This window comes from Galeopterus variegatus, unplaced genomic scaffold (assembly GCF_000696425.1).
Source record: "Galeopterus variegatus unplaced genomic scaffold, G_variegatus-3.0.2 Scaffold2487, whole genome shotgun sequence".
Taxonomy (NCBI): domain Eukaryota; kingdom Metazoa; phylum Chordata; class Mammalia; order Dermoptera; family Cynocephalidae; genus Galeopterus; species Galeopterus variegatus.
In genome coordinates this window covers 163430-179336 of record NW_007728598.1, presented here as the reverse complement: position 1 = coordinate 179336, position 15907 = coordinate 163430, and the positions used below count along the sequence as shown (strand labels likewise).

The window sequence follows — 15907 nt, the reverse complement described above, 5'->3', positions numbered from 1 at the left end:
AGAAATTGATCCCAGATTGGTAAGCAACTTTTAACTGCCTATGATTAAAAAAAAAAAAGTCAGAGAGTATCAAAGATTAGCTGAAACTTGGAGGGGCACTTACTCTTCCCAGGCAGTGGTCTAAGTACTAAAAGTGCATTTACTCCTTTAATTCCCAGAACACCCTTATGAGTAGATGCTATCTCTATCTCCACTTTACAGATGTCAAAAGTGAGGCACAAAGATGTTAAATAACTAGATCAGAGCAGTGCTAATAAATAGCAGAGCCAGGTGAGACAGTCTGAGTTAAGAGTCTGCGCTCTTACCTGCTGTTCCTTAATGTTTCACTACAGAGGCGTGCAGTGAGTCTTGAGGACTCAAACAACAGAATCATACACAATTATATTTATATGCAGCTCTTAGCCTTTCAAAAACATCAGTTTAACTTTCTAAAGACACTAATAGTCCATCTTTTATATAAGCTTATAAAGAAAGAAAAGTCTTAATGGTTATTAAATAAAACCAGATTTTGCATAACTGTCCTGCTGCTTATCCTAGAGATTTTTAAAAAGCAATTATCAGTTTGATTCATGGAACAAGGGCCAAGCTTCTGGTTTTATAACAGTAAATCCTATTTTATCAAAGCACTGTTTTAATCAAAAAAAATTTATAAGTTACATGACTCAGTTACTCATTATAAATACAGATATTTTCTCTTCCCTCTGTTTTGTTAGTTTTCTACATATGAAATGCAAGCTCATGTCAACATTAAAAATGTTGAAACAAAATATCTCAATTTTGTCATATTCCATAATTAAGATAATATTTTTTAAAAATCACTCAGCTTTTTTCATTCCTCTAGAAAATAAGTAGGTGGAGGCTTAGCAGTATGCATTACTAAAAAAAGGTGTGTTACCAATAGAGCTTCATTTATAAGTTTCTGGAGCTCAAAAAAAATTTCTCAAATTCACTGTTATCCATGTTAATTACTTCCTCTTGATTGTCTGCCCTTTTTCCCCCAAAATCATTCCACTGAAGAATAGAGGGAAAGGAGGATAAAAGAATGATAGGGCTATCTGTTTTATCCTGCTCGCTTCAGGGAGCACCAAGCTCCCCTGATGAAATTCTCTTCTGGAGAAACCAGTGGCTAAGGCAGGATCTATTTCCAGTACAGGCCCTGGTCAGATACCAGCAACACACAGTCAGTCCCCAACTGGAAAAAGGAGCAGAGTGCAAAGGAAAGATTCGAGTGGAACTGAACTGCTGGGGTGAATTTTTCTGCTGTCCCTGTCCCTTCCAGCAGCCCTGTAGCATTACTGTGCAGAATGAGAAAGGTAGTAACAAAGTTACTAGCCTAAAGACAAAAATCGGTCTATAATTTAAGGAAAATAAATATATTAGATATTGGAGGGGTTTTTTTCTTTATATTTGTCTAGAGAGACTTTTCTCTGAAGGAACTTAAAGAATTTGAAGAAAGGTGAACATTATCATGTGTTTGATTTAGGTCTATGACAGATTTAAAGAAAAGAGAAATCAAGAGTCAAAAAGCTAATAGCTGATAACTGAGCAAATGTTGATATCTTCCCGGTGCAGAATAATCTAGTAATTGACAAGTGTTGTTTCCCGGTCTCTTTTATAATTGCTTCTAAAAAAAATGATATTCCTGTTCATTGTTTTACATAGAGAGCTTGTCTGAAGCACAAGCGACAATTGAAAATTTGTCCTAAAAACCACCCAAGATACAATTTGGGTGGATTTCCTGTATCTTGCTCTCAAAATTTAATGGCTGATGTGGAACCAGCCCTGTATGATCAGGATCATCAAGGATTTGTCCTGCTTTCTTTACATGTATTAGTACCTCGGAAAGATGAGGTGATAAAAGAACTGTGAGCAAGGCCACAGTCTGTGGTGACTGAGCATGGGCCAAAATCTTCTAAGGATGGTTCTAATTCCAGAGTTCCTGCAGTAATTTGATGGGAGGTGTCACTGTAATAATCTCAAAACCATGAAAATTTGGCTTCATTTTGAGATTTCTATTCAATAAGACAGAAAAATAATTTGGTATTAGATTTGACTTTGACAGCCTTAGTAGAAGTACAAAATATGATATCAATATTAATTTAGTAGAAGAGGGTACAAATGAATGACTCACATAGTCCTTATCTAAGGATTTTCATTCTTCATAGCTTGGTGATTCTGAGAATGTTTTTTGAAAGAAGCAAGCAAACAAAAGCCACACAACCTTGTGTGGATTTTTTATTTTTAAATAAAATTCTAGGAGGATTGACATGTTCAAAATAATCAGTATCACATTTGGGGGGACTTCTGGTTCTGTTGATGTGGTGCAGGTAGCCTGAAACTCACCTATATAAAATTGCACAAGCATCTTTGAAATACATCTGAAGTTGAAAGAGGTAAGGAAATTCTCCAAGGCTTGTGAAAAAAGCTGATGCTGCAGTTGTCCTGGAGTGAAGGGGTAAAGAGGACTGTAACAAAGGCACAAAAGTCAAAGCCCTGGGACTTTACAAAATTGAAGCTAAGATGTCCTCTCCCCTCTTCAACATAAAACAAAGGAAAGGGTGAACAGAAAGAAAAAGCTGTCCACTGGCATAGGGACATGTTAGGACAGCTTGTCTGCCTTAGCCTGGACTCAAGGTAGAATAAAAAGTAGTTTCTCTGAAAATTTGAAAGCCTAGGCTCTACCTCACCTGGGTTTAAAGTTCAAATTCACACAACCCCCTTAGTATGGCAACCCCCAAGCAAAGAAGTAAGGAAATGAACAAAGCTACGAAAAGGAGAAGGAAGGAAAGGAGGGAGGGAGAGAGGAACTGACTTTTTTAAAAAAATGTTTTGAGTAATACCAAATATTCAAGAAAGAATAAAAGCTGAATTGAGCCTGCTAATTTTTGTTTTAGAAATATTGCATTATGATCATAAGATTATTAATATGATGTGTGGTATCATGGCTTAGGTGGGTTTATTTCAGGAATTTAAGGATAATCTGTCACTAGAAAATATATCCATGTATAGTAGAAGATGGAAAAAATAAAAATCAAATTTAGGATAATAGTAATGGGGAATTCATTTAGGTAAGGTTATGCAGGAGTGAGGGCTTCAAAAGAGTCCGTAATACTTTATTTTTTAAGTAGTAGGTACAAGATGTTCTTTTATTTATTTGTTTATTTATTTGTATATCTGATAGAGTTCATTCTGAAAAACCATTCACATGAACTAAGGTGATGTATCACATTCACAGTTAAAAAGAGAAAAACTATATCGTCTCATCACTAGTTGCATAAAAAGTATTTGATAACATTAAATTTCCATTCATACTTTGCAAAAACTCATCAAACTATGAACATATATAAGTGAACATTTTAAAGCTGATTGAGCGTATCAACCAAAAATTATATTAAACATTATTTTAAAAGTGAAATGTTAGAAGTAATAAGACAAGAATGTCTTAAGAATTGTACTTAGAAGTCCTAGTTAAGACAGTGAGACAATAAAAAGAAATAAAATGTGTGAGAATTAGAAAAGAAGAAAAACGTCTGTCATTACCTGCAGACAAATTTATTGCTTATAGAGAACATCCAGGATTATTTAATGATAAACAGACCCCCCAAATATTCAGAAATTATTTGGTGCAAAATTTATACATAAAAATGTATTGTTTTCCTATACACGAGAAGCCAGCAATTAGAAATATAATTTTTTAAAATTTCCACTTACAATATCAAAAAAATATTTAAATCCCTGTTACAAAATCTAATTAAAGACATATCAGATATTTATAGAGAAAATTAGAAATCTTTATTGAAAGGAATCAATGAATAGTTACATCATATTCATGGATGGGATGATTTAATATCATTAATTTGGTGTCTTACTAAATTAACTTTTTAATTAAATGTAATTCCAGTTAAATTTGAGGAGGGCCTTTGGTAGAATTTGATGAGCTGAATCTAAAATTTATATGGAAGAGCAAATGGCCAAGAATAGCCAAGTCTATTCTGGAAAAGAACAAGACAGAAGGGGCTTCAGTTATCTAGATGCCAAAATTTCTTAAGGTATAGCAATTAAAGCAGTGTGATATTGCCACACATATAGTCAAATAGACAAATGTTTTCGACCAATAGCCCAGAAAACATACACATTTATATGTGGAAACATGATATATAACATAATTATATCTTATATGCAAATCTTGTATACTTAGCTATGTAAAAAATAAATTAAAATTCTATCCCTATCTTGTACCTTATGCAAAATATAATCCACCTAAATGTGAAAAGCAAAGTCTTAACATTTTTGAGAGATCATGTAGGAATATATTCCTGTAGTTTTGGGTAAGATAGACTTTCTCTAAGAGGACACAAAAGTACAACTCATAAAGAAAGAAGTTGCTAATTAAATTATATTGAAATTCAGACCTTTCAATTAACAAAAAGAGCACCACAAAGTGAAAAACATGGCATTGATTGGGAGAAAACAGGTGCATTGAATAAAACTAACAAAGGATTCACATCCAGAATAAAGAAGCCTGCAAATCAATAAGGAAAAGAAAAACAAATCAATTGAAACATGGGCAAGAATGTGAGTAAATGATTCTCAGAAGAAGAAAACCAAACAGACAATATACGTATGCAAAGATGATCAACCTCACTAATAATCATGAAAATGCAAATTAGCACTAAAATAAATATCATTTTGCATCTACCGGATTGGCAACAGGAAAGTACCTGACAATATTACAGAGTAACAAAAATGTGGAGAAACAGAAACTTACCTATATCATTGTTGGGAATGTAAATTTGTACAACTACTCTGAAGATCCATTTAACAATTTATGGGTATAATAAAGGCAAGATGCATATACTGTACAACCAGGAAATCCTAGTTCTAAGTGCATGCTGTAGAGAAACCCTCACATATGTGCCTTAAGGGATTTATAATGTTCACAGCAGCAGTTTGTAAGAGCAAAAGTAAAAATCCTAAATCTCCATCAACAAGAGATATAGGAAGACAAATTGTGATATGTTCCTCTACTGAAATACTATACATTCATGAAAATTAATGAACTAGAGCCACATGAAGCAATATAAATAAACTCAAAAATGTAATGTGAGGGGAAAAAACAAGTTGCAATTACATGCAGTAATGTAACATTTGCATAAAGTTTAAGGCATGCAAAATGACACCATATGTTATTTATGGGTACAGCCCTACATATGGAGTAAATCCGTATGTATGAAGTAAATGTATGGACATTTTCAGGGAAACGATACTCCCTAACTCGCTAAATGCAGTATAGTGATCACCCCAGGAAGGACGGAAGGGGACTGGGAACAGGGGTTCCAGTTATTTATTTTATATATTACTCATTAAAAAAAAAAACAATCCTCTAAAACTATTTTGACAAAATGTTAAGATTTAACAAAGCTGGCTGGTAGGTACAGGAGTGCCTTTTACATCATTCTGCACACATTTTTGTATCCTTAAAATAGTTCATAATTTTAAAAGTTGTGTGTTCTCTGCCACCAAGTTCACCTTAACGACAAGTTGACGTTTACCCTCCCTCCTTGCCATTTGTAGGTGATTATACGCCTACAAAAGGAAATCCAGGAACTGAAGGATGAGCTGGCCATTGTCACTGGGGAGCGGAGGACAGAGGCCCTCACAGAAGCAGAGCTCATTCAGTAAGCCTGCAGACTTCTTTCTTTTTCTTTAACAGTGAAAGTTTGTGTTAACTTCTTTGTTGGCCCTAATGTTATGAATTCACCTCAAAGCATGAAAGTCTCCTGGGACAGTCTGAACTTGCATTTAGGCGCCAGTGAAGAGTGGCAGCTTTCCATGAAAAGCTGGAAGGCTGGCAATGTTTTTGCCGCCTCAGCTTTGAGGAAGTGAAGAACAGAGCATAGAGAGGATGGGAATATCCTTCTCATGCCAGCTGAAGAAAAGGGACTGTATAATAGTCATGCCGTTTTAAAACACACACACCAAACACCCTAAAGCTGTGGATCTCAGATCTGAAAGGAATTCAAGAAACATCCTTTGTATTAAACAGCATCTTGCTGCAAGCACCAATTTATCCCATGCCAAAGTAAGCTCTCTGCTTTCATAAAGAGATGGCCCATATATTATAGTTCAAACACTCGAACTGGGAATGAAAGCAGGTATTGAGGACTTTCTGCAAGTGTGGCATCTTTCAGAACCTTTGCATTTGCAGCCATATGGCCTATCAGTGGCACTGTGTGACTATCATTCTCTCTCTGATCACGAGCCACAGTGGTGGGCTTTCTTGTTGTTTCTGTGCTGCTTATTATGCACTTAAGCATTTGTAGAGTGGTAATAATGGACAAGGCTTACAAGGCAGTGGCATTCTCTATTTTCCAAATAAGAAGTAGAACTAGACAAGATTTTTCTAAAGATAAACTTCCATTTCACCTAACTTCCCTCAACTGAGAAAATGGTAAATAAAAGAGACAATAAGAGTAGTTTTCTTTAAACTATTTCATGGCTGCCCCCGAGGTAGGTCTAAAGCTTGAGAAGCTTTAAGGAAGGTTTCTGTTATGTTCAAAGCTTTCGCTCCTCCAGAATTAGTTTCCTAATTTTAGAACACTGTATTTTATAATATGATAGGCTCCTAAAGCTTTCCTTACTAAACTACTTTGTGGCATATTTGCAATTCAGATGAAATATATTGCCCAAAACTCACATTTTTAAGAATTTCATATCATTCCTTCAAATAACTTGGGCTATCTTAGATCCTGAGAACACTACGTAAAGAATTCCTTAACTACGGTGCTCCTTTCCCCTCTAAGAAAGTAATTACCAAATATTATCATTGAAAATGTCTCTTTAGAATTTTGATCTTCTAGTCAGAATCCAGCCAGGAAAATAAAACCTCTCTAGGCCTTTCAACAGAGGAATTTAATATAGGAAATTGATTTCATAGACGATGGTATTGTTGAGAAGCTAAACAGGGAATGATGCAGCACCCCAGATATCAGTAACAGCAGGAGCTGCTACCCTAGGAATGGAGGGACAGCAGAGAAGGTGATGTTACCAAAACCTAAGATCTGGAGCTGACTGGCAGTAGCTAAGACCATAGTGAGTGCTGCCTGAGAGGAGCTGTGGTCACTGAAGTGCCGCAGGTGCTATTTGAGATGTCATGGGGAAGGGAGGATCCTGGGAGGCTCCCTCACCCCCCTTCTAGCCTTCCACCAACGCCTCCCCTTCACTGAACTTACCCAGAAGCCAGTGTTAGAGTCAGGGAAAGTAGTTTCCTGTGATGGAGAGTAAAACAGGGGAAGAAATTGGGTCTAAGAGCAACGTATCAAAATAAGTACCAGTGTTTTCTCTAATTCCTGTATGTTGCTTAGGAGGCTCAGTTTGAGATGGTGGTTTCAATATGTCAGACTGAGTAAGTATACTTTGCAGGTTCTTTTGACTGCACCACATCTAGAAAATTATAGAACTGATACAAAGAAACACATGAATGTCTAGCCATACCTAAAAATAAGAAGCAGATTTCTTAAGAGACTAGGGGCTTTAGGGAATTCCTGAGAGACTGAAAGGTGGGGGTTGAGATGAGCAAGAGAAAAGGACAGCCCAAGACACAGTGAAGACACGATAAAGGATCCATGTCTAGAAGTGGTGGAACCTTGAGCAGGAGAGGGCTAGGCACAGCCAATGAGCATTTGGAAGAGCTATTGTAGAGGGAGCAGTTTGCCCTATGAATCCCTGTGCACCTCCCTGTCCCAGTGACTAGGATGGAGAAACAGGGAAAGGCCCCAGGTAGCTTACAGGGAGGGAACAGATCAGGTCTGAAGACCAGCTGCTGTCTTCAGCTCTCCCGTCCCATTCTCACTGAAAACAATAAGGAACGCAAGCACCCACGGCTGCTTCAGCCCCACCCAACACTGGCCGCCTAAGCTGAGATACCTGAGTCTAGAAAAGAGGAGCTCACAGTCAGGAAGGACTAGAAATAGAAATATGAAGACTGCCAAAAGTCTGAGAAAGTCAGAAACAAGAAGAATTTACAACTTGCAGGGCCTTAGAACTATACTTTGCAGGAGGGGTGATTAATATCCTTAGAGAAATATAATATTACATCCATGAAACAAGAACAGGATGTTGATTTTTATAAAACAGAATCAAGAGAGCTTGGAAATGAAAACATGTAATTGCTATCATTATGAACTTAGCAGACGGCATAATATAATGAAAAACTGATATAATATTACATCCATGAAACAAGAACAGGATGTTGATTTTTATAAAACAGAATCAAGAGATCTTGGAAATGAAAACATGTAATTGCTATCATTATGAACTTAGCAGACGGCATAATATAATGAAAAACTGAGAGGCAGGTTAGTGAGCTAGTAAGATGAGGGTGAAGGAATTCTTCCAGAGTATTAAAGGAAAAAGAGATAGAAAGTATCAAAGAAAAGAGTCATGGAGAATAGCTCTAGATTTACCAATACTAATTGATAGGAGTTTGTGGAGGAGAAAATAGACATAATGCGGAGGAGCCAGTAGTTGAAGAAATAATAGCTAAGAATTTCCTAGAAGGGAAAAAAGACATGACTTCAGAATCAAAGAGTTACCAAGTTCTAAGTCACATAATCATATTGAAGAAAAATTTTAGACCCTTAAAATATAGAAAAGAATCCCAAAAGTTAACAGAGAGGGAAAAAAATTAGTAGAAATCAATAATCTGATTTAGGGAGACCTCTCATCAACAATTCTGGAAACAAGAAGTTCTAGTGCTAAAAACAAGCAAAACAGGAAGCACTTTAAATGTATATTTCTATTATCTTGCCAAATTAGTATTCACATCTGAAGATGAAATAAAGGTATTTTGCAGACATACAAACTTTCAGACAGAAAGGTTACCACCCTAGATCCTTTCTCAAAGAACTACCACAGACTATATTTAGCACAAAGGAAAATACAGCAAAGTATAAGAGGGAATAAGAATGAGCCAATTTTGTTATATCTTCCTTATGATACTTAATATTGTATAAAATTCACATTATGTCTTTTATTAACTTGCCATTTATTCCATAAATGAATTTTTCTGTTTAAAAGTTATCAAATAGCAATCAAACTTTTCTTTCACAGGATTTTGGAGGGTAGAATGGAGAGAAATAAAATTGTGAGAACAGATTAAAATACTGGAGGAGTCCGAGATCTTGGATCGATTTCGGTTGATCCATAAATAACAAACACGCAATGTCAATTTGAACAGATTCTGCATAGAGAGTATGTAGGGTTGCCATTAGTTTTTTTGTGCAGTTAGTTCATTCATTTATTCGTTTATTCATTCAACTTTTTATTATTCATCTAACATTCACAAAACTCCACCCAAGACCCTGAGAAGAACACAAAGATAAGCACAACCTAGATCCTGCTCCCAAGGGGCTTGCAATTTAGTGGTGCTGAAAGACATAAGCACAAGTAATGATGATGCAATATAGAAGCATTATGAAAAGATATAAACAGAACACTATGAAAATGCATAGATAGTAATGATTACTTTTGAGCTTAGAAATCTTGTAAAACTAGTTAATGCACTACTAAATAAACTTCAGCAATTCCCAATGTAAAGACTTCTCTGCTGTGGAGAGAACATTGTGTCTTACTAGTGATTTCTGATCAGCGATTAGGGAGAACAAACTTTTGCTAACCATATCCTCCCGCCAAAGCAAAGCATAGGGTTTCACAACAATCCAGTAAATTTGGTGACTGTTCACACTGACTGTGAATTATTCAGATAATGTGTTTTGTTCTTGTTTTTGTTATATTGTTGTTCTCACTATGTTTTGCCATAATTAGCTAGACTGAGTATTAGTACAACCTGAATTTCAACAGATTTAAGTCTTTTATCATTTTAAAGTAAAAGAGGTAAATTGAAATTTGCCCCTAATGTGTCACTGCTGTTTAACACTGTTAGTCTATACTCCTTTGTCTTCTAGGGCCCCCTGACATTTACTCAGAAATGTGAATCAGCTTCAGTCCTCCCATTGCACCCAAACTCCCCAGGTAGCGGGGGCAGGAAGGGGAGAGTGACGTTGGAGAGAGGAAGAGTCCCACAGCTTGGCAGGACAGAGTGGCGGAAACGCTGTAGCTCCCATCCACTTCTCTGTCCTGCTGTTCCTGGGCTTATGCTTATGGGGATGGCATAAGGACATTCCTGTCAGGGTTTCTCTGAAGGATATCAGAAAGCAGATACTTAGTAGTAGATATGGTATTCTATGTAGTATGCATTGGGCTGTTTGGAGATGTTTATTAATATGCAGCCCTATCAAATTTTTTGAACCATTTCCCAGCATTTCAGTTCTTAATGTAAATATTTGTTGCATTGAGTTGGATGCTTTAATTGAAGAGGATTTCAGATGTCAGCCAGCTATTGTGATATTTTTAGTTTGTATCTTTTTTTTTTTTTTTTTTTTGGCCTGGATAAATTTGAAAAGAGACAGCTGGATGAAGAGTGTATAGCCAAGTTAATGTTTATATAGAACTTCTTGGGTGAAGATTTGATTATGATTTATTCTTTAAACACATACATCTTTGTTCCTCTGGTAAAACAATAAGCCTGTAGATCTTTGCCTAGGATGGAAGCATTATATCCTGGCCTAAATCTAAATGAGTGAAATATTTTATGTATAGCAACATTTTACTTCTGAGATGGAATTGAATTGGGCCTAATGAACTCAAGTTGGCCCAAAGTGTCTGGCTATCTCAAAACATCTGGTTCCTTTTCTAGCAGGAAAAAAAAAAATCTTTATGGAAATCAGCTAATCCTTCCAACCTGAATTTATTGAGCACCTACTAGATGCAAATTATTTTAGTAGGTGCTTTTGGTGGTTCAGGAGTATAGGATACAAAAATTAATCCCAATAAATTACAGTTTATTGAGGAAATCTCACACAGATACAAATGTATATTTGTACACAAATATGAACACATGTGTTTGTATACATAAAACAGGGAACAGAAGGATATATTAATGCAAAGAATAAATGAACACAGAATTGTAAAACTTTAATTCTAGTTCCAATTCTACTCGTACTAGATTTTTTTTTTTTTTTTTTAAAGATGACCGGTAAGGGAATCTCAACCCTTGGCTTGGTGTTGTCAGCACCACGCTCAGCCAGTGAGCAAACCGGCCATCCCCTACATAGGATCCGAACCCGTGACCTTGGTTTTATCAGCACCACACTCTACCGAGTGAGCCACGGGCCGGCCTCGTACTAGATTTTTAATGGCTTTCTAGACTTAAGTTTCCTATGTATAAAGAGAAAGAGTTGAACTAAATGATATCTATGCTCTCTTTTCAGCTCCATGTTTTTAAATCTAATATTAGTTTATTACATATGGTTTAATATATTATTTGCTCACTATTTATGATAATAAAAAGCTAAATAATTATGTAGGAATTCAGAAATAGGGGAAGTCACTGCAGATTTCACCCATGGATTAAGGTGAATAAGTCTTAAAGGATATCAAGAGGAAGAAGGTACTATTCTAAAAAAAGGTGCTGAGAGGGAATGAGAGGGTGTGTGTTGGGGGTGGGGTGGAAAATAGGGGATAAAAAACAGCAGGAGACCATCATGGGTACTTGCATATAGCAAGTACTAACTAATGAGGATCTGAATTAAAACTGGCCTGGCAGGACCCTGAGGGTTTTTTTGAGGAATTGAAGAACAGGATTAGAGAAATCAATGGTGACTTCATGTTGAGTTGTGAATACCATATGTAGAAGAGCCAGTATTTTATTTAATGGTGACTAAAAAATTTATTGAAGTCTGAGAGTATTGCAGTTCATTTATTCATTTAATACATATTTATTGTGCTTTTGCTTTGTGCAAGGCACTGTTGTAGGTGCTGGAAATACAGGAATGAACAAAATTAAGTGCTTGCCCTCATAGAGCTTACATTCCTGTGGGGGGAGAAAATACACAAGATAAATAACTAAAATATATAGCATTTCAGATAGTAGAAAGTACAAAGAGAAAAATAAAACAGGAAATTGCAATTTTAGTAGGGTGACCATGAAAGAACTTACACAATGAGTATTTTTTTAGGATTACTGCTCTGATCAAAATGGACAGAATTAGCTGGAGCGAGAAATCAAGAACATGTTATAATCAGGTTTAGAGCAATGACGAGGGAAGAAATTTGAGTGATGGCAAGTAAGAATGGAGAGGAAGAGACAAATCCGAGAGACCTTGTCAAGGACAAATCAATAGAAGTGATGGCTACAAATATAAGAGATGAAGGGAGAACAGTAAAAACTTACTAAGGCTTTAAAACAGGTTATCAGGAGGTGGAAAAATTGGGAAAGGAAGGATAAGAAATGCCCAGTATTTAACACAGTGAAGAAATATATGACGTATAGTTGAATTCTGAAACTTTAGAGGTAGGTTGAAACTGAAGATTTAAATTTTGGAGTGACTGGTATTGAGTTAATATAATACTGAGGTCAACACCAAAGGTAAGCTTAGAAATTCTCTGATGTGAATTGAATTAGGTAATCCTCAGTATCCACACAATTATATCTTCCTACATTCAAGGTTACTGTAGGTGGATTGCCAAATGAATTTCTTTTTTTTACTTAGTTACATTACTCCATCTCTTCCCCTGATGTCTTTTTCCATATAATTAAATATTCCATTCATTGGATATTTAACAATGGGAAAAGGAGCTCCTACCTGATAGCTGGCCTTGAACTCAATGTGCCCCAAACTGAATTTCTCTCCCTCTTTCTCTAGACCTGGTCTCTGCCACTGTAACCCTCATCACTCAATGTCTCTCCAAGCCTTACAATTGCCCAGGCCAGAAGGTTAGAAGTCACCTTTTTCTCATAGCCCAAATCCAATCTGTTTAGGGCTTTTTATTTAAAAAGTAATTATTTATAAAATTAAATAATTTAAGACTAAATATAGTTTAAAACCAAATATATAGTGTTATAAAACCTACAAACACAGAATCTGTTTCAAAAGGATGTATTTGTATTATAAAAGCTTCATTAATGTCCAAACTTCTATTTAAATGCAAATGAATATACCTAAATGAAGAGTCTTAAATTCTCATTTTTCTATCACACAACTTTCACTTTGAAATAAAACTAATTTATATCTATGTTTGTTCTTTTCAGTGGCTAAATACCTAATTGAGCACTAACAGTACCAGATCAGCCAGTGTGTTAGAAACTGGGGTTCAGAGACAAACCAAATGATTCCGGAGGAGGCTGGCAATGCAGGAAAGAGGGGCAGATGACCAGACATACAGGCTTATTGCTGGTGCTGACCTGCTGTGATAGACACCCTGGCTGAGATGGGGAGAAGGAAGCATTTTGCAAAGGGCAGGAGAACAGGGAGGGAAGACTTTATAGAGGAAATAACATACAGAAAATCCATCAATGTTTTCATCTTTTTAAAGTAAGCATTTAAAGGTGACTTTCGGAGAAGTAATTTCCATCATATTCAACTTGCAGTTCAAGTTTTTTTATTGGCTAGTCTAATAAAAGTTTAATTGGGTTGAGTTCTTCAATATGTTTCAACTGGATTAGAACCATAAAACAAATTTCAACTACAGATATAGTGGCTCTCTTGAAACTTAAATTTGGTAACTCATTTCAAAAAGTATTGGACAGAATAATTAAAATGAAGACCATCTCATATAATTTAAGATATCCACCACAATGACTATATGTCTCCTAATGTGACTATCAGACTATTTTAGAAATGAAGTGAAACAAACAAACAAACAAATAAATACCTTATAATATTTGAGTTAATATAGTCCTAGTGGGAATTAGATACCAAACCAGTCTTTAAGGGAGAGTCCCTTGTCAGCACTTTATTCTAGATCAATAGTGGTTTATCCTTTTGATATTCAGTATATTGTCACTGGCCTCCAAAGTGGTTTTAATTATAAAATCACTGTTAAAAACACATTTCAAAATCATGACTTATGCTGTGCAAGTTTTATGACAGGTTAAGCTCCCCTGATTGCTCTCTGGAAGTGTCTTTCACTGTGGAAGTAGAAGGAGTGGATTTCAGGAAATTACGCACCTCAGGCTGAGAGATAAGAGATAGAAATACAGCTAGACGTTGAGGCAGAGACAGAGATGGAATAGAGATAGAGGTAGAGTCAGTCAAACCCCACGCAGGAGTACAAACAATCTACACGGACTGCTCATTAGAAAATGAAAAATCTCAAGAAAGTTTGTGCCTAATTTCTCCTCATTTTGTCTGAAGTTGTTCTAGTGATACTGACCACCCCTCACTACCTGGAACCCCTCCCATGACCTGCGAAGGCCCCCAATAGCCTGGCCCCTGGCAGCTCCCGGGCCCCATTTCCTCCCAAGCTTCGCCTCCCTCAGCTGGTCTCCTCACAATCTGTCCCATGCAACACTCCTTCCTCACTCCATTGCTCAAATGTCTCATATGGGAAAGACCTTCCTGGGCCACCTTATATAAAATACACCTTCCCCTGTCACTCCTTATTACCTTTATGCTGAGTTCTTTTCCTTCATAGCAGCAACATCAGGTTTAATGTTTAGTTGTCTATTGTCAATCTCTCCCTACCTTGTGACTGAGCTTCATGAAGATTGGGACTTTACCTAAGTTGTTCACCATTATGTCCCTGGGACTAAAGCGATACCTGGCACAACACCTTCCCCTGTCACTCCTTATTACCTTTATGCTGAGTTCTTTTCCTTCATAGCAGCAACGTCAGGTTTAATGTTTAGTTGTCTATTGTCAATCTCTCCCTACCTTGTGACTGAGCTTCATGAAGATTGGGACTTTACCTAAGTTGTTAACCATTATGTCCCTGGGACTAAAGCGATACCTGGCACGTGGTAGGCCCTCTGTAAATATTTGTTGAGTGAATTAGTGAACACTCTGTCAGGCTCTCCGCCCCTCTCTGGCTTCTTTCACGAGCCATTCATTTCAAATCACTTGGATCTCTACTCAGAGCTGCCCCAGGGTGATTGGAAAGAACAAGGGACCTCAGAGACAGTCTCTGTTGATGGAAAACACTTCCTGGCCTTTGGAGTCAATGTGTATAGATTTGATATCCACTGTGGACTAGGCCTTATGGATTTTATCTCATGAGTGTGAATGACTGAGGAATTGTCTGAAATATTCAGAATTTTGCCCACACCTAGTTTCTGAACTTTGTTTAGAGTCACCAAGACCAGGTAGAGATAATTTATTTGAATGGACTTGAATTTATTTGAAGAAACTTGAATTCTAATCTTGATTGTCCTTCTAGTCTAAGGAGATTAGCTGTCTTAAAGTACTCACTTCCCCTTTGCAGGCCTCAATCTTCTAATCATATATGGGCAGATTATACCATCTCTGTATATCTCAGTTACTCATGTGTTATGGGAGTAATAACAGTGCCTACTTCACAGTGCTGTTATGAGGATTGATGAGGTAATTCATGTTATGTACTGAACACAATGCCTGGCCCATTGGCACTCCATTAACGTTAGCTATTATTATTATTATTTCCCTATGATTCCTTGATGAAATTTTTATTGTTGCTTAGGAATCTACTTTACTTATTGATGTTTTGTCAAGCTTCTCTACTGGAAACAAAGGAGCAAGCTATATTTTAATGTCTTTCTTTAGAATATACACGTACTCGTGCATAGACACACAAAGAAAAAGAACTGGAGAAAAAACCATGAAAATGTTACTGAGATTACAAATGATTTTTTTTTTTTTAGTTTTTTTAACCTGACTCTATTTCCTAAAATTTCTACAGAAAATTAAAGGTTACCTTAAAAGAATTAATGTCACTTGCTGATTTTACACCTCCAAGTAACAAAATAAAATTTTTTCACAATTAATAAACATCAGGAAAAAGTGCTCTTCCTTGTTAACTCTACTTTTACACT

General features: G+C 36.3%; 1 protein-coding gene across 1 annotated transcript in view; it reads left to right on the top strand.

Moving 5' to 3' along the window:
• Positions 1-15907, top strand: part of KIF6 (kinesin family member 6) — a gene marked incomplete at its 3' end in the record, with an annotated part of 243976 nt that overhangs the window by 97279 nt on the left and 130790 nt on the right. The window contains exon 8 of the mRNA XM_008581913.1: positions 5575-5678. Coding sequence (XP_008580135.1) covers positions 5575-5678 — 104 coding nt within the window. The remainder of the gene's footprint in view (positions 1-5574; positions 5679-15907) is intronic.